This window comes from Chinchilla lanigera, unplaced genomic scaffold (genome assembly GCF_000276665.1).
Source record: "Chinchilla lanigera isolate Chin_1 unplaced genomic scaffold, ChiLan1.0 scaffold00002, whole genome shotgun sequence".
Taxonomy (NCBI): domain Eukaryota; kingdom Metazoa; phylum Chordata; class Mammalia; order Rodentia; family Chinchillidae; genus Chinchilla; species Chinchilla lanigera.
The window spans coordinates 58,021,845-58,039,599 of record NW_004955403.1 but is presented as its reverse complement, the minus strand read 5'-3'; the positions used below and the strand labels follow the sequence as shown (position 1 = coordinate 58,039,599).

Genomic DNA, 17,755 nt, shown 5'->3' with positions numbered 1-17,755 from the left:
AGAAGTTTTGGCCCACGGCATTCCTTTCCAGCTCTTGTTTTCTGTTTTCTCCACCAGCAGACAAGCCGCCCAAAGCCACGCTTCCGATGCCCGTGGTGGGGCTGTGTGTGTGGGCAGTGCGGCCTGGCTGGGGCGAACGTTCCCAGTGCCGCCTGTGAGGGCATGCACCTGCCCGTGGACCCCCACTGGTGCCCTTCCACCATGTGCCCTGGCTGTCTGCCCCTGGGGTCTGGACTCAGGGTGACCCTCACTGGCCCTCAGGGGCCTGCCCAGTCCACTCTTTCCCAGGCAGAGAGGGTCACTTTCTACACCGAACTCCTCCATTTTGCTACATGGAGAAGCCACAGGAGGGAAAGTAGCTCAGGTGGGCGTGCAGTGCTTGTGAGCCGTGAAGCTTCCTGCTTCTACCGTGTTTCAAACCCTCCCTCCTGGGCCTGAACACCCCCAGCCACCGCTGGACGAGGTTTCAACCTGATCTCACCCCTGCCTTCCAGGCGCTATGTGGATGCTCAGGCACAAAGGTCATGCAGTTTCCACTTATGCACAGAAAACACACTTAAAATGCCACCTTTTCCAGTGACATTCGGTCAGTAGGTTATTTTACATGCCGCAGTTCAAAACAAAACCAGTGAAGCCAGGCTCCCCAGTCATCATTTCTATCTAACAATTTCAAAGGATACCAAAAAACACTTGTCTGTGACCATTTCCACACCATCCAGGACTGAACACTACACTGCACCAGGGTGGAAGCTGTGTGTGGTTGCTAAAGAGTCTGACCTCTGACCTTTGACCTCTGACCACACCATCTGAAGTGGCCCTGGCCTTCCGCACTGCCTCGCTACTCACTTCCTTCATGGAAGCTCTGTGTCAGTCTTTGTGTAATTGACACCTAGTATCTGTGCATGTTTATGGACAGTGTGACCATTCCATAAGGTATGATGATCAGCTGGGACAGTTAGTGTTTCTGTCTGCTTTTCACTGCTTTGTGTTGGAGCCTTTGGACCTGCCTCCTCTATGTGGTTCCTCCTGAAACATGAAAAATTGCACCAACTGCGGTGCTAACTCACTCCACTTTGGCACCTGCGCTCCACCCACTCTCTCCTGTCTTCCAAGGCTTAGGCATCACTCTTCTACTCTCTTCCTCTTTGAGACCACATTTTTTATCTTCTGCAAATGAGTTAGAAGACGTGTAGCCTTTGTCCTTCTGTGCCTGGTTTATTTCACTTAATACTGTGCCCTCTAGTTCCATCCACATGTTTGCAAATGACAGGATTTCTTCTTTTTCTGGCTAAATGATACTGTCGTGTGTATATGTTATGTTTTTTTATCCATTCATCCTTCAAAGGATACATCTGTTAATTACTTGGCTATTGCCAGTAGGGCTTGAATAAACATGGGTGTTCAGGTGTCTCTTAGATACAGTGATTTCCTTTCATTTGAATGTCCACCTAGTAGTGGGATTCCTGGATTGAAAAGTAGCTCCCTTTTTATTTTGTGGAGGGACTTCCACACTGTGTTCTGTAAAGGCTGTAGCAGTGTACATTCCCTCCAGTAGTACATAACGGTTGCCCCTCCTTGGGTCCTTGCCAGCATTTTTTCTGTGTTTGGTGGCAGTCATTCTGGCTAGGTGTGGTGACCTTTCATCGTGGTTTTGATTTGCATTTACCTGATGAATACTGTTATTGAGCATTTTTTCATATATTTATTTGCAATTAGAAAAATTATGTTTGGATCATTTGCCCATCTTTAAAGCCAGACTTTTTATTGAAGTCTTCTCAGTTCCTCATGTATTCTGGATATTAATGCCTCAAGGAGCTTTTAAATATTTTCTCTTACTCTGTAGGTTGTCCCTTTATCTGCTGATAGTTTCTTTTGCTGTGGAAGTTTCTTAGTTTGATATAATTCCATTTTCTGTTACTGCTTTGTCTGCCTATGCTTTCGGTGTCTTTTCCAAAAAAAATCATTCCCAATAGTGGCATCTTGAAGTGTATTCCCCATGTTTTCTTCTAGTGGTTTCAGGGTCTTCAGTCTTACATTTGGTTCCTTGATACATCTTTGAGTTGGTTTTTTGTACAGGATGGAAGACACAGGTCTAGTCTCAGCTTCTCCCTGTGCGTATCCAGGTTCCCCATCATCATTTACTGGAGAAACTCTCCTTTCTCTGCTGTACATTTTTGGCTCTTTTGCCAAAGATCAGTTGGCTGCAGATGTGTGGATTTAGTTCTGGATTTTCAGTTGTTTTATTAGTCAATGTGTTGATTTTTGTGACTATAGTGTGTTGTCTTTGTTACTGTAGTCCTGTAGTATTTGTGTCTTGAAATCAAATACTCTGATGTCTGCATCAGTCCTGGCTGGTATTATTTTTGGCTACACGGGATTTTGTAGTTGCTTATGAATTTTAGGGTTATTTTGTTTCCATGAAGAATGCAATGGACAGTACAATGGAGATTCATTAAATCTGTAAATTGCTTTGGGTAGTATATTCAGTAATAGCAATTCTTCCACTCCATAAACATAATTTTGTATGGCTTTAACGTCTCTGTAATTTATAATTTTCACTGTAGAGGTCATTCACATAATTTGTTAGTTATTCCTAGGTGTTTTGTTTTCTTATAGCAATGGTGAATGGAACTGCGTCCTACATTTCATAGCAGCTTGTTGTTGGTCTGTAACAATGCTATTGATTTCTACATGTTGGGTTTTTTCCACCCTGAAACTTTATGGAACTCATTTATCAGACCTTAAACCCCTTAGATTTTTCTGCATATAGAATCCTCTCAGCTATGAACAGGGAAAATCACTTCTTCCTTTCCTGTTTGAATGCCCTTTATTTCTTTGTCTTACACAGATTGTTCTAAGACTTCTAGTACCGTGCTGAACAAGAGTGGTAAATGTAGACATCTTTGGCTTGCTCCAGATCTTAGAGGAAATGCTTCCAACTTTGCCCACTCAGTGTGTTGTTGGCTGTAAGGCTGTCATATATAGACTTTACCATGTTGAGGTATGTTCCTTCTACAGCTAAGTTGATGAGAAAGTTCTTCTCGTGAGTAAATGAAGAATTTTATTGAATGTTTTCTCTGCATCTGTTGCGATGACTGTATGGTTTTTGTCCTTCTTTCTATTAATGTGGTGCATTGTGTTTTGATTTGCATATATTGAACCATCCTTGCATCTCTGGGATAAATTTTCCTTGGCTATGGTGTATGATCTATTTGATATGTGGTTGGATTTGTTTCGCTATCATATGAAGCGATGTGCATCTGTTTCTTCAGGAATGCTGAAGGTCTACAGGTTTCTGTTTTGTTGTATCCTGTCTGGTTTTGATATCAAGGTAATTCTGACCTCACAGAATGAGTTGGGAAGTGTTCCTCCTCTTTTCATGTTTTTGGAATAGTGTGGGAAGAATCAGGAGCTCTTTGAAAGTTTGATAAAAATTCAGCAGTGAAGCCATCTGCTTGCTCCTGAACACTTCTCGTCAGAAGACTTTTGCTGTTGATTCAGACTTGTTACTGTTACCCGTTTCCAGTTTTGGTAGGTTAGTGTGTCCAGAGCACCATGAATTCTTTTTGAGTCCTCTACTTTTTGGCATAGAGTTGTTCATAACGGTCTCTGATACTATGGTACCATTTGCAATGTACCTTTTTAGTCTCTGATTTTATTTAGGTCTCCTCTTTTTTTTCTTGCATAACAAAAGCTTTGTTGATTCTTTTATGTTTTAAAAAAAAACAACTCATTTCATTGATCTTTTGTATTTCTTTTTAGTCTTTGCTTTATTTTTGCTGTGATCTTTCATACTTACTTTCTTCCAATTTTAGGTTTGGTTTGTTCTTTCTTTTCTAGTTCTTTGAGCTGCATTGTTAGATTGTTTATTTGAACTCTTCCAATTTTTAATGCAGGTGATTATTGCTATGCACTTACTCTTGATACTTCTTTTGCATTATTCTACTTTGGTATATTTCCATTTTTGTATGTTTCCATAAATTTTAATTTTCTCTTTGATTTCTTTACTTGGGGACCTGTGGTTTCGTTTCCATGCATTAGTACACTTTCTGAAGTTCCTCTTATTGTTGATTTCTAGTTTTACTACATTATGGTCAGCAAAGATAAAATAAGGGATAATAATTTCAGTTTTCAAAACTTTGCTGGGACTTGTTTTACGGCCTCGCCTTTGGTTTACCATGGACAATGCTCCATGCATTGGTGAGAGGAGTGTGTTCTGTGGCTGATGGATGAAATATTCCCTAAATATTTCTATAAAATATTTATTTATTTATTTATTTTGTCTATTAGACCATTTGATGAGCAGTGTGAGTAGCTGCTGTTCCTCCTTAACCTTTGTCTGCATGAGTGTCCACTGATAAGAGAGGGTGATGATGTCCACTGCTATTGTGGTGGAGTCTGAGCCTCCCTGTAGATAGAAACATGTCTGTTTTATAAGACTGAGTGCTCTGGCATTAGGTGCATATGTATGTGAAGCTGCTACCCCTCTTGTTGAGTTGATGTGAGCGTGGCTGCTCTCAGTTACAGTTGGTTTCTGTTCATGTGGAATCTCTCTCCTTCCCTTCATCCTGAGTCTGCATTTCTTTATCATCAAAGTGAGTTTCTGGAGGTGGCTTGCCATTGGCTATTGGCTTTGTTTCTGTTTTTTTTTGTTGTTGTTGTTGTTAATGCATTCAGTCAGTCTAAATCTTTTAATTGAGGGATGTAACGTGTTTACATTCAAGGTCACTGCTGGCTTGTGAGTCTTGCTGCTGTCATATTGTTTTGGCTGTTGTCTATGTCCTTTTCTGTCTTGTTTGTTCGTATGGCTTGAGGTTCTTTCTGTATTAAAGTTTTGATTCTTTTCTGCGTCTCCTTTCTCGTGGGTTTTGCGCTTCGGCATGTTTTCACGATGCTCAGTGTAGCCCCTCTACGTCCAAGTGAGGGGTTCTCATGAGTCTTTGTTGCCAGTTGCCTGTTCCGTGCGGTTTGCCTGTCTTAGAAAGACTACTTCCCTTCACTTTGGAAAACCAGCTTTGCTGGATATAGTGCTCTTGGTTGCAGGTTTTTCCCTATTTTCTATCTTTTATTTTGCTTTTTAAATTATTTATACTTTTGGTTTCTCATATAAGAGAAGCCATGTGATACCTAAGCTGTGGCTGGCAGGTTTTTGTGTTGAGTGTTCTTTCTTTCAGGATGTGGAATGTGTCATCCCATTCTCTCCTGGCCTGCGAGGTTGCTGCAGAGAAATCTGCTCTGAGTCTAATGAAGTTTCCCTTGCTACAACTCGGTACTTTTCTCTTGCTGACTATAGAGTTATCTCTTTGTCCTGTGCTGTTCACATTTTGATTGTATTGTGCCACGTAAATAACCTTTATTTGGTCAGATTTACTTTGGGTCCTTTGAGACACCTAGATCTGGATGTCCACATCTTTCCCAAAATTGGGGAACATTTTAGTTATTACTTTGTTGAATTTTTCTAGGCCTTTTCCTCCTTGACTCCTTCTGGAATACCCATAATTCAAATATGTGTTTGCCTAATGGTACTCTAGGGTTTTTCAGGCTTTATTCATCCTGCATCGCTCTATTTGTTTGGGTTACTTCACATGACCTGTCTTCAAATTCAGATCTTCTTATTCTGCTTGATGTGCACTGATGTTGGGGCTTGCATTTCTATTCCATGTACTGTGTTCTTCAGCTCTGAGATTCGTGTGGTTCTGTTCAGTGATCCCTGTCTGCTCAGTTCCTCATCTGGGTCATGAACTGCTTTCCTGACTTCACTGTCTGTGCTCTCCTGTGTCTCACTGAATTTGTTGCAGTTGTGTGAACTCCAGCTCAGGCAAGTCATGAGTCCCTGACTGCAGGCCTGGCCTCTGTTTCCTGGCTTCTATGTCCTGGTCGGTCCTTGTGTAGGCAGCTGTGTCCTCTCCACTGGTTCACCAGTGGCGGTGCAGTGTGTGAGGTGTGGGCTTTGGGTGCTATGCTGGCTGTGGTGAGATCATGGCCTCCACATGGCTTCTTTGGCTGTCACCGGAAGTTCAGGGCTGTGGTGGTGGGGTCAGGCAGCTGCCCACCGTGGCTGTGTGGGGATGAGGGGCAGAGAGCAGAACATAGCAGCGGCGGAGGCACGGGGACAGGCATCTGTGCTGTGTGTACAGGGGCGTCACTCCGGCAGCCTGTTTGCTTTGGTCTTTAGCACTGGCTCCGTAATCAAGACCAGAGCTTGGGGAAGGCATGGAGAGCAGCCTGTCCCCTGCCACCACCCTAGGGGCAGGGTCTGATGCATGCGTCAAAGATCCCAGTGAGGAAGCACATCTGCCCTGCGCTGCTCTAGGGATGTCCAGGTGCTCCCACGTTGACTCCACAAGGCAGGACCTTCCCAGCCCTGAGGAGCCCAGGACGCCTATGTGCTCAGGAAGGCCTGGCTGAGGCCTGTCAGGCACCCCCAGCTACCTGGTCCCACAGTGTTGACAGCGTCTCGGGACACTTACCCACTCATGGTCTCAGAGGCAGGGGTGCAAGAAGCTCGGCACTGCAACAGGGCCCTGGGGACCCCCAAGCTCCACTGAATGAAGAGCAGCACTGCTCCTCTGCCCTCTGCACTGCACACACTCCGGAAGCGGGGATCCCACCCTGGAGCTCCTGGCGTAGGACTGACATGGGTCCAAGTGCTGCTGACCCTCCTTGCCCATCCCAGGCAGGGAAGGAGGAACAGAAAGGGCAATGAGGCCAGCTGCATATGGTGAGTCCTAGGGGTGCTCAAAGGCAAGTGTGCAAGGCCCCCAGGTCAGGAGGTACCTGGCTATGAACAGAGTGTGCTGCGCACAGCCCCTAGAACAAGGCACCTCTGTAGCCATGCAGGCAACTCAGGCAGCGCCGGGTCTGCCAGGAGGCAGGAGGAACAAGGGCAACAGGAGCCTGCACAATGTCCTCAAGGCAAGGACTGGCAGGGTAGCCAGCATGGGACCGGCCATCCGGATGCCAGCATCAGGCTCTGGGGTGGGCGCTGTCCCTGGGCGACGAGGGCAGGTGGAGCGTGATGTACAGGTGAGGGTCCCACGGAGCGGAGTCTGCGTGTGAAAGGCAAGCTCATGGTGCATTGCTGACCACCCTGGGCATGGGCTGTCCCTGCAGGAGTGCAGGCCCCAGAGGCCCAAGCATCAGAAATGCAGAAAACATAAGGTGCAGCCAAAACAGAAGGGGCACGAGTGTCCACCTGTAGGAGGACAGGCTGCACACAGAGAAACACAAACCTAGAGCGCTCAGGTCCCGCAGCGCGTGCACCAGTGCACACTAAGTAAGAGGAAGCCCTCGGGGTCACAGCGTTCACATCGAGGTGTTGAGCTCCTGCTCTACTTGCCGTGGTGTAGCAGGGGCACCAGCCAGGGTCTCTCAGCCCTGCTCCACAGAGAGTGGCCCTGAGATGCAGGGGCCCTCAACACCTCCCACCTGAGGGCGTGAAGTCTCCCCAGGACCTCGCAACCCACAGGGGCTGAGCTGAGGCCTCAACTGGGGCGTGAGTTGGGTGGAATCAAGCAGGCCTTCTCCTGCTTCAGCCATCTGCCCCTGCAGAGCTGCAGTCCGCTTCTGGTCATAAGATCCTTTCCAGCCCGCGGTCTCTAAGGGCCTTGTTGCCAGTGTAGCTTACTAAGAATGGCTCTCAAGGAAAAGGCAGAGACAGAAGAAGGCGGAGAGGAAGGGGAGGGAAAGCGCTGGTTGCCAAGAAAGCAGGGCTGGGAGGAGCAGACTCTGCGTCCCTGAGCAGGACCCTGAGGCCATCACCTCCCAGACACCACTCCATGCAGCCTTAGCTCCACACACCTCTGGGCTCAGAACAGAGGTCCCCATAGGGCGTCCAGAGGCAGACAGGGCTGGGAGTCTTCAGCAGCTTCCCTCCCCCCTCTCCGCTCCCCCTTCCTCCTCTCCTCCCTCCCCTGTCCGCATTCCCCCTCCTCACCGCTCCCTTCCCCTCCTCCCCTTCTCCCCTCCTTCCTTCCTCCCCTCCTCCCCTCCTCTTTCCACAGACCCCCATTCTATCTTTGGCCCCCACAGTATCGGGAAGCTCACAATGCCCATCCTGCTCCTGGTCGCACCCTCCTCACCACTGCCTTGAAGTGAGGAGACCACTGGGGAGACTCCCCTGCCAGGTCCTGGACTCTCCTCCGGCTCGTCCATGTGCTCTTCGGCCCTCACACTGATGACATGGCTGTGCATGAGTTCCATCACTTTCCTCTCCACACACAAGGCTACACTCCCCGCACTGGGTGTCACACTTACAGCAAATATTTCACATCTCCCTGGCTGTTCTACAATGAAATCCATATAACCTACTGACATTCACAGTCACACACACACACACACACACACACACACACACGGGCAGAGCCGGAACTCTAGTGTAACAGAAGTGAAAGGAAAGTAACTTAACTAAGAACATTTTCATGTGGAAAATGTCAGGGCTCAGCAGCGGGTGAGCTCAGCAGTGAGGATTCTGACCCCTACTGCAGAGTCACTGAAATCAGAAGCTACAAGCTAGACCGGCAGGACTCAGACGCCGCCAGAGCCTCTGCCAGCCTTAGAATTTGGACACTGTAGACACCAAGTTCTCATCTCTCCATTTACAGGGTAGTTGTGCTCCTGGAAAAATCTATTGCTCATCAAAACTGCAAAACCAGAAGCTGTTGTTTTATACAAAGCATAGTTAGATCTAAGGCTCAGGAAGTTACAGGTGGGAAAACTGATTTTCAGAGTCAGGAAGACACGAGCTGGGCCTCTGCTGGGTGTGGGTCGCGCTCTCCGGGGATAGGGAGGATGAGGCTGGCTAGGGGTCCGAAGCTCTCCACCGGCCAGTTCCCTGACCTGCTCACCTCGTCCCCTGGCACTGGTGCACTGATGTGAATTTAAAACACATGCAAACGCATCATTGGAAGAGCAAGGTAGACATTTCCTGCAGGAATACAACTTTGGAAGGTCCTTCTCCTCCCTGGTTTCAACACCTGAAGGAGAATATTATACAGAACCGCCATGCCTCTCCCCTCCGCCTTTTGCTGTGTGAAGGAAAGGAAAGGTATTTTAATGTGCAGTGTGGAGCTGCTTTGCAGTGCACATCACAGTGCCCTTTGACATCTCCCTTGGGAAAATGTTCCCTCTGGAAACTGCGTGTGCCACCCATCCGTGTGAGAGGAGGTCACACGGGGCTGCCGCCCCTGGATCCATGGGGCTAAGAGCCACCTGGAGGTAAAGCACTGGTCCCCAGGAGCTGCAGCCCAGCCCTGCACCGTGGGCCCACAGTTCTAACACTAACACACCAGGGCCTGCTGGCTTGTGGCTGATCTGTGTTTTTGATAATCTTGGGACATATGCTTTGGAGTGGTATTTAGTGCTTGAATTCTTACTTGGAAATTGACTGGTTTATACTCTTTCTATGTTGAATTTTTTCTGTGAAAGGCTGTGAAATTGGCTCCTTAAATTGAAAACAGAAACACATAAGCTGATCTCATTTGTTAATTTGCAGGCTGCTGAAAAAAGTCTTCACCTTGTTTTTTATGGAAATTTGTTTTTGATCCACAAAACAAAAGGATCTCCCAAGCCTGCCAGAGTAGCCTACCCCCAGGGGGGCATGTGTCCCCTTCCTGGTGACCACCTCCAGGTACATTCTCAGGGAAGGGCCCAGCTCTCCCAGCCTGGCCCAGGTACGGGCCTCTCCCAGTGGGCACATCGGGAAGCTGCCCAGGCGCCAGGCACCAGGAACCAGCTCTGCAGCAGCACCACCACCCTGTGTCGCTGCACTGCGCTCTCCCGCCCTGACCACACTAAATTCACCTCATTTTATCCGGTCTTCTCTACTGGAATGTAGTGTCATTGATGATTTTGACCCATTAGAAAATGTTAAAAGTATAAATAGAAAGAAAAGTAACTGAGGGCCCGAGCCTGCCCTCCTGGTGCCCCTGCCCGTGCCTCCAGCTCTGTTCCTGGCATAGGCCTTCCCTGTTTTAAAGGGTTGGGGTGAGGGCTTGAATGTCTCCAAAGGTTCCCGAGTTGGAAATGTAACCCTGGATTCATGAGCCAGGGGAATTTGGGCGGGTCTGGGGAGGAGATTAGAATTAGAAGGGATCATAAACCAAGACTTCTGGTAACATTCATGGTTCTATAAGAAGCTGGCATCCGGCTCTGTCTCTCCTGATGATGCAGCAGGAGCCCCTCACTGGTCGCCAAGCTTGAGCTGGGCCTTGCCCTTTAGAAAGCTGGGGCTGTTCTTTAGAAACTGCCTGACCTGTGCTATTCAGTGAGCACAACAACAAACAGACCAAGATCCCCCCTCATGAACTGTCCACTGCTGACACACATTCCTCCGTGGTACTATTTTTGATGTCTGAATAGTATGATTATAATGTTTGGGGCCGCCCATAGGATAAGATATTGTCATTCTTCCCCTCTTCACCCTGTGAGTGATTCGTTGGTGCCAGGCGCTGGCCGCTCTGTCCCCGGACTCATCCTGGGAAGCTAAGCTTTGCCGGTGAGCAGTCTGCTGAGCGCTGTACGACCCGACCGCTCCCCCCACCACAGCCTGGCCGAGGTGGCCGGAGACGCCTGCTCGTTGCACTCTTCTGCGTTTGGCTTTGCGCGTGTGATGATCGGAGACTGACTTTGGTGAGAAGACACACAGATAGGAGTTGTCAGGTGCCCGGAGACATCCACTGCTCATTTGTCGCCGGTCATTTTTGCAGTGCTCAGCCATACTCAGTGTCAGGAACTGATGTGTCCCTTGAAACTCAGATTCTCCCTGGCAAATTGATGCCCATTTTCTCAATTGCTAACTTCTTGTTGATGGAGCCTTCTGTGTGTCACTAGGCCTTTGTGTCATTCTGCCTACAACTCTGAGGGCTCTGCAAGGTATTCTGAATAGCTTCCTCCTGGCCCGGGATGTTAGCACTTCCTGATGCCTTCGGATGTGCTCTGCATTCACGTCTGCCCAGAGACTGGCACGGAGCATGGCCTGAAGCTGTCAGAGAGGCAAGCTGCAGGGGACCACAGAGCTCCCAGCCCACCTCGCCGCACAGCGGATACAGGGCTGGGCTTGCAGAACTGGAGCCATGGCTTTCTGTTCCATTGAGCCCGGTCCTCCTGGCTGTGTTTGCACTTGCCCGTGCCACAGTGCTGTGGCCCAGGTGAGCCTCAGGGTACTCAAGCCAACCCAGGAGACTGCTGCTTTCAAAAACAGAAGCTGGATGCTACAGAAGTGACCCGCTCCATCCTCCCTGCAGGGGCCCTGCTTGCAGGCGTGTGATCTGGGCGGCACCTGCCTGGCCACCTGCAAGTGCAGAGTGTGATGACACATACTTCCCTGGCCCCAGCCCCTGCCCTGGCTGTCACGTGGATGGTGTCACTTAGAGAAAAAGCGGAAGCACCACAGCAGAAGGCCACTTTCCCATGGCCACCTGGGTCCTGGGGAGGCAGCACCAGGCACTCCTGGCAGTGTTGGGACAGGAGCAGCAGGGCACGTGGTCAGTGTGCTGTGAAGCACAGGCCTACGGCTCTGGATATTCACAGTGAAAAGCACCAACACTGGAAATTTTCCCATGGAATGTGATCAGAGTCCCTTCCCCCAGCCGCACACTGGGACAATCTCCTGCCCAGCAGGAAATGCACAGGGTCCTGGGACCACAGGCCTCGTGGTGGGTAGGGACTGGAGAGCGTTTGGAGGTCCCTCCCCTATGCAGCTACTTTGCATCCTTCAGTTTGGCCTTTAGAGTCAACTGTGTCAAAGCCACTGAGCTACAGGGGAGGAAACCAGACCTGGAACTGCCCTGACTGGGCCACTCGGGAAGCGTCCTGTCCACCTTGCTGGTTCTGTGTGTGGTAGGGGGAGGATCTCCAGTTCCACATAGGCAAGGTGAACACCAACTACTGCCCTGCCTGGCCCCTGGTGGCCAAGCCTGCCCCCAAGCCAGGGCTGCAGCACAAAACCTTGCAGTGGGCACCTCGTGGGTCTGCATGGGTGCACAACCTGCTCCAGCCCTTGTGCAGAGCATGGGACCAGGCACTCAGGCTCCTTACTGCAAGCACATGTCGTTGGCATAGACAGTACAAAGCAACCTCTCAAACTAAGCCTCCGCTCCTTACTAGGCTGCACCCAAGGAGAAGTTTTATAATGGCATGGGCGTTCCTTCTCCTCCTTCTGTTCTTCCATTCGTTCCTCTATATCCAGTTTTCACAAGCCGCAGTTTACTGCAGTTTACTCCAGCAGGAGTAAGTGTAAATGTTACCAGGTTTTTTCCCAGCTGCTGAAAAAAATGGATTCTTCCCTTCCTACTTTCCTACTATTTTCTCACTTTTTCCATAATGCTTCTCTGTTACTTCTATAATGGGAAGAAGACCAACCCTGTCATATTCATGTCCTTTTAGGATCTGAAAGATGGTGCTGAGAACCATCTACCTTTATGCCTCTCAGCACAGATGATGAACAACCACAGAGGGTAGGTCTCCACTGGCAGCAGAAAATGTGCTGCCCAGCACTGCTGGCAGCAAGACTCATGCCACCGTGTGCTCTCTCCTAGGTGCCACAGGACGAGTGGGGTGGGTATCCCCCTGGCGGCAAGGAGGACGAGATCCCCTGCCGCAGGATGCGAAGCGGCAGCTACATCAAAGCCATGGGAGATGAGGAGAGCGGGGAGTCTGATTCCAGCCCCAAGACCTCCCCAAAGGTGGCCATCCGGCCAGAGCCCCTGCTGAAGTCCATCATGCAGAGGCCACTTGGAGACCACCAAACGTAAGCAAGGCTTCCTGTGCTCATGCACTTCCTGTCTCCACAGAGCTGTTTAGCTGCCAGCCGGCTGTCATAAGCCAAAGCCCATGGCCATCAACCTTCAAGTCTGTCTCCCAAAGATGACCAACTGGACATTTGGCTATTTGTGTCTTATGTAGAAATGAAGGAAAGTCCTCGGGTGATGGCTATGTCTGATTTCCAAGCCAGTCTGATACATCAGTGTACTTCTGATCATTCGAGTTATTTCCAGCAGCAGGAGTCCGTGTTTCCATGTGCATATGTGTGGGTGTCAGCCCATGCTGAGACGTCCAACAGGGCATCTCTTTTCCCGGTAACAGCACAAGTGCATTTCTAAGCAGTAGTTTTTTCATGGTGGAGGGAGGAGGCTGGCTTCACAAACGTAATACTATATGCTATGTGTATTTGTTTAAACATACATTATTGATAAATTTAACTTTCAAAATATAAGCAAATAAGTCTCTTTGGGGAACTGGTACTGAGAGCCCTGAGAATATGAGATTCTGCTCTGAGAATATGAGATTCTGCTCAAACAACCCACTGCCTTGTAGGCCCAGCTCTACCAGTGGGTCTTGTAAATGCTGAGCACTGCCTGTACCCTCCTTGTGTGCCCTGCAAGCGGCCCATGTCCTGCTGGGATGGAAGTCACAGGGGAAGCAGCTTCTCAGCACTTGGTGGTGCTGCTTGCAGGACCATTTCCTGGGAAGTGCAGGCAGCAGGCGCCCCAACAGGGCCACGTCTTGGAGTCTCTTCCAGCTCCTGGTGCTTGTGGTGCTAGGTCAGTGGGGGTGTGGTTTCAGGAGCATTAGTGTGCAGGGTAAAACACTGGAGTCTTGATTGCAGCTGAATCTTACCTGCAGCCGCCGTGTGGCCTGGGCCCGCATGTGAGCGCCCCGTGTTTGGGAACAGAGACACGCCCGGGGCAGTCAGGGTCACCCCACTTCCTCAGCTGCCTCCACCTGTGGAGCTCACAAGGGGCTGCTGTGAAGCCCTTTCGCTGAGGAAGAGGGTTCCAGCAAGGTGAGACCAACTTCCTTCTGTGTCTTTCAGTAAGCAACATAAATACACCATTTTCTTTCTGAAGTTCACTTCATACTCGACAAGACTTTGCTGAGTTTGTCAACAACATTGATAATTATATGATTGTATTTAAAATACTATTGGGAATAATTGGATCTCTCAGTGCACTGAATATTTTTCCCCCTTTCACACCATAGAACTTCCCAGCAGGCGCAGATTCACAAAATCTCCTAAGATACAGAGACTCAAATGATGAAAATAAGAATGCATATTTATGTATGAGATCTTTATTCCCCTCTTGGTATGCACAAACAGCTCACATTAACACTGACAGTATCTGAGAAAGCAAGGTCATGATAAGGTGAACTTAATAATTATGCCTAATTTCAGCTAGGTCGGCGCGGTTCACACGCCCATGGTTTGGTATCCTGTTGCACACCAAAGCTGTGTCCTCTGCCGTCTCGGGAATGGGCTGCTCCGGCAGTGGCTGGGATCTGTGCAGGATGGGACAGCCTGGCTCAGCTGTTCTGAGGTTGTCGGCTGAAGCATGTGATAGGAAACTCTTCTGTGAAGGCTGCAACTACTCCGCAGAAAGCCAGACCTTGGGGAACAGAGCCAGGGTTATTCTGTGGAAAACAGTCTTGCCCTCTGCTATCGAAAGATCAGTCCCACCTCCCGCTTGCCGGAGGTGGTTTAAAAGCCACTAGTGGTTTAAAAGGCATCCTTATTATTCATATAGCATGTCCAGTTTTACCTTGCTTTGCTGCGGTCTCTAGAATAGTCTACAGGAGGAGGAAATCTGTCACTGTCAAAAGAAAAATAAAACAAAAGCCAGCAGGCAAAGTTCTCGTCATCCCTGTGCTCCTGCTTCTGGATGCCCTCAGCACCTGTGCCCATGGAGTGGGGCGTCTCAGGGCTGTGGGCAGATGGAGCCTGGGGCACAGAGAGCCCAGTGATCATCAGGTCAGTGAAGGACAAACTACACATTACTGCTGAGTCCAGCTGACATTGCCTTCAAATTAGCTCATGTTCTAGTGTCTGAGGTACTTGAATTATCAGTTTGATCTTGGTTATTATGAAATCTGTACCAAGTAACTTCATTGGGCCTTTGGCCCTTTTCTGCTTACTTGAATTTTTTAAATAAAAAATAATTATTGTTATTTTTATTATATTAGATCAAAAATTATTTTTAACATTTTTAAGTCATGCTCTGTTGGAGGTAGTGCTTTAGATTTATAGGGAAAGGAGGACTTATTTCAAGAACTACTTTCCATTCTAAGTAAAGGTAAATTCTGATGAGTTAAAAACATCAGAATCGTGTATGTACACACACATCCATACATAGGTATGTGTATATGTAATACACATACATAAATATGTATTAATATTCTATGATATAGAGGTAGAAAAGAGGTATTCACACTTGGTCCTGTGGAGGGAAACTATCAGACACTGTCTCACTGAATCCAAAAATTTTAAAATTTATTCATGGTCAAAGAAAACAAACCAACAAGTTGAAAGTACTCTCACTGTGGTGAAAACAATAGTAAAGGCATAGGAAGAAGTTTTGCAGTATAAAAAGCAACATGTTCGTATTCTTCATGTATAAAGACTCTTTATGACTCCATAAGGAAAAAATATTGCTATATTATAAAATGGATAATTACTAAAAATTAAACATTTTTGGAGAGTACACCATTTGCAACTGGAAATCTAAAATGTATTCCAAAGACATTTCTGGAAAGCTTACAAAGATGTGAAAAGCAATATACCACATTATTTGATTGCATATTATCTTATATATCATCATACGGAATTGCATATTACTCAGGTGCCAGTCCTCAAGGCACTGGGCTGGAAAAGAAGCTGGTGGAGGACAGCCCTCCTCATCAGCTGCCACCCAGGGCAACAACCCTGGAGGCAGCACAACACCAGAGTGTTCCAACAACCCGTCAGAGAAAAAATTCACACAGCAGGTGATAAAGGATCGAGTGGGACCTGCCGTGGAGGACAAATATGATTTGGGGACTCCAAGAAGAGCCTCGGGGCTGGGGATTTAGCTCAGCGGCACAACGCCTGCCCGGCAAGTGGGAGGTCGGGAGTTCGATTCCCGGTACCTGGAAAAAAAAAAAAAAGAAGAAGAAGAGCCTCACTCCAGCCTCAGTCGGCTGGCTGTTGGGACGCGCAGGTGTCTGCCTTCCTCTGCTACGGCCCATACTGGGGAACTTCTCCTCATCTAGAGCAGCACAGCCCTGGAAACTGGATAACTATGCTGCGGTTTCCCGGGCTAGCCAATCCCTGGCAAGCAGCTATGTGTGAAACATGGGGGGCCGCAGGCTCCTCTTGGAACATGGTGAATTCTGCTGACCTCCAGCGAGAACATCAGCACTTTCCAAGGAGGCCACGGCAGGTCAGAGTCTGACTAGAAAGGTGAAGTGAGGATCCCCAAGCCACTTTCCCTGTGTCCTGCAGCCTTGACTCTCAGATTGCCTGGTGTTGGGTCTCAAAGCTTCCTCAGAGGCACCCAACCCTGCCTTGCAGCTGCAGCCCATCTTCCCTGATCTGCGCTGCATTTGGACACCACGGACAGTGGAACCAGCCGCCTCCTGGCAGAGTCCTCGTGGTGTGACTCGACAGCAGGAGGGTTTGTTCTCAGCTTCCAAGCCTGAGGTCGCTGCTCCGGCTCTGCCATGATCCTCACAGCCCAGGAGTGAAGGCCCCAGAGTTCCTGGTCTTGGTGCTCAGGCTCACTTTGTCCCAGAAGCTCCTAAAGTCCGGTCCCCTGCAGCCCTCTCGGTGCTGAGCTCACTGCACAGTGCTTCCTGGGGTCTGCACAGCACGGAGGCGGGAGTGGCCTCCCAGCGCTGCTCTCGAGTCCTCCTGCTCTGAGTCTTGTCTCAGCCCTTGCCGAATGCTTGGATAAGACCGATGTCCGTGAGTCACCATCAGGGGCCACTGCTAATCATCCTAACAAGCCACTGTGAGTCCTGTGGAACAGGCGCGAGATCATCAAGGCACAGTGGGATAGGAAGTGAATTCACACTCCCCCGTCCTCAACGAATCCACATTAGTGCAGGAGGGACTGGCGGAGGCCGCACACCTGAAATGTGCCATTTTCCAGTTCCTAAAAAGCTATCTGCTCCCGGGGGCAGTGTCCCCGCTCCCGGCTCCCACTGCCACCTGTGGGCAGGAGGCTTCCAAGTCTGATTTCTGCTGGAGGACACCAGGCGCAGTTTTCTGGGCCAGGCTGTCTGGCGGCGGCTGCAGGCGAGGGTGCTGCACAGCCCCAAGTGCAGCCTCCGCAAGCCCACAGTGGCAAGGCCTCTCTGCAGGGCTGAGGCATCCAAGGTCAGCGGAGGGGCCTTTGACCCTTGCCTCTGGGGCTCTGCTCCCGAGGAATCAGTGCTGCACACTCCTGCAGCCCCCACAGGCCCAGCAGGAGGCGCTGCTGGACCTCCGCTGTCTCCACCTCGGGCAGCACGGCCACCTCCTCACAGGTCTCTCAGCCCACGCTCGCTGTTTGCTTTTAGGTACACACGAGTCATAGTCCTTGTCAGACATTTGACTCGCTTAAATAAAAAACTAAGTATAAAGAAAGACCAATTTTTGAAGCACCGTTTAAAGTCTGTTTATTCTTTTCTGCTCTCTGTGTTTTGGGATATTGTGTTTTGATGCCAACTTTCCAGCCCATGGAGGAGGCCCCCGCACTCGAGCGCTGCTGCTGCTGCTGGGCCGAGCTCCCCCTTGTCTCGAGGCCTCCTGCAGGCCGGGCTCAGGCAGGGCCTGGCCTGCGTCTCCACAGCCAGGGAAAGGCTGGGGTCCTCTCAGTTGCAGGCCCCTCCTGCCTCAACGCCACCCTGCTGCCCTCTCGCCCACCGGATGGTCCGAGAGGCGCTCCCCTCCTGGAGGCCCACTTGTTAGTACCCTCTGCTCCGGCAGCACCAGACTCCCGCTCACCGCGTGAACAGCTCA

At 49.4% G+C, this 17,755-nt stretch overlaps 1 protein-coding gene across 3 annotated transcripts in view; it reads left to right on the top strand.

The window, feature by feature from the left end:
- Dlgap2 (discs, large (Drosophila) homolog-associated protein 2) overlaps positions 1–17,755 on the top strand; it is a 528,376-nt gene that overhangs the window by 454,347 nt on the left and 56,274 nt on the right. For all 3 annotated transcript variants that reach the window (XM_005373860.2, XM_005373861.2, XM_013515038.1), the window contains one exon: positions 12,537–12,748. In XM_005373860.2, coding sequence (XP_005373917.1) covers positions 12,537–12,748 — 212 coding nt within the window. The remainder of the gene's footprint in view (positions 1–12,536; positions 12,749–17,755) is intronic.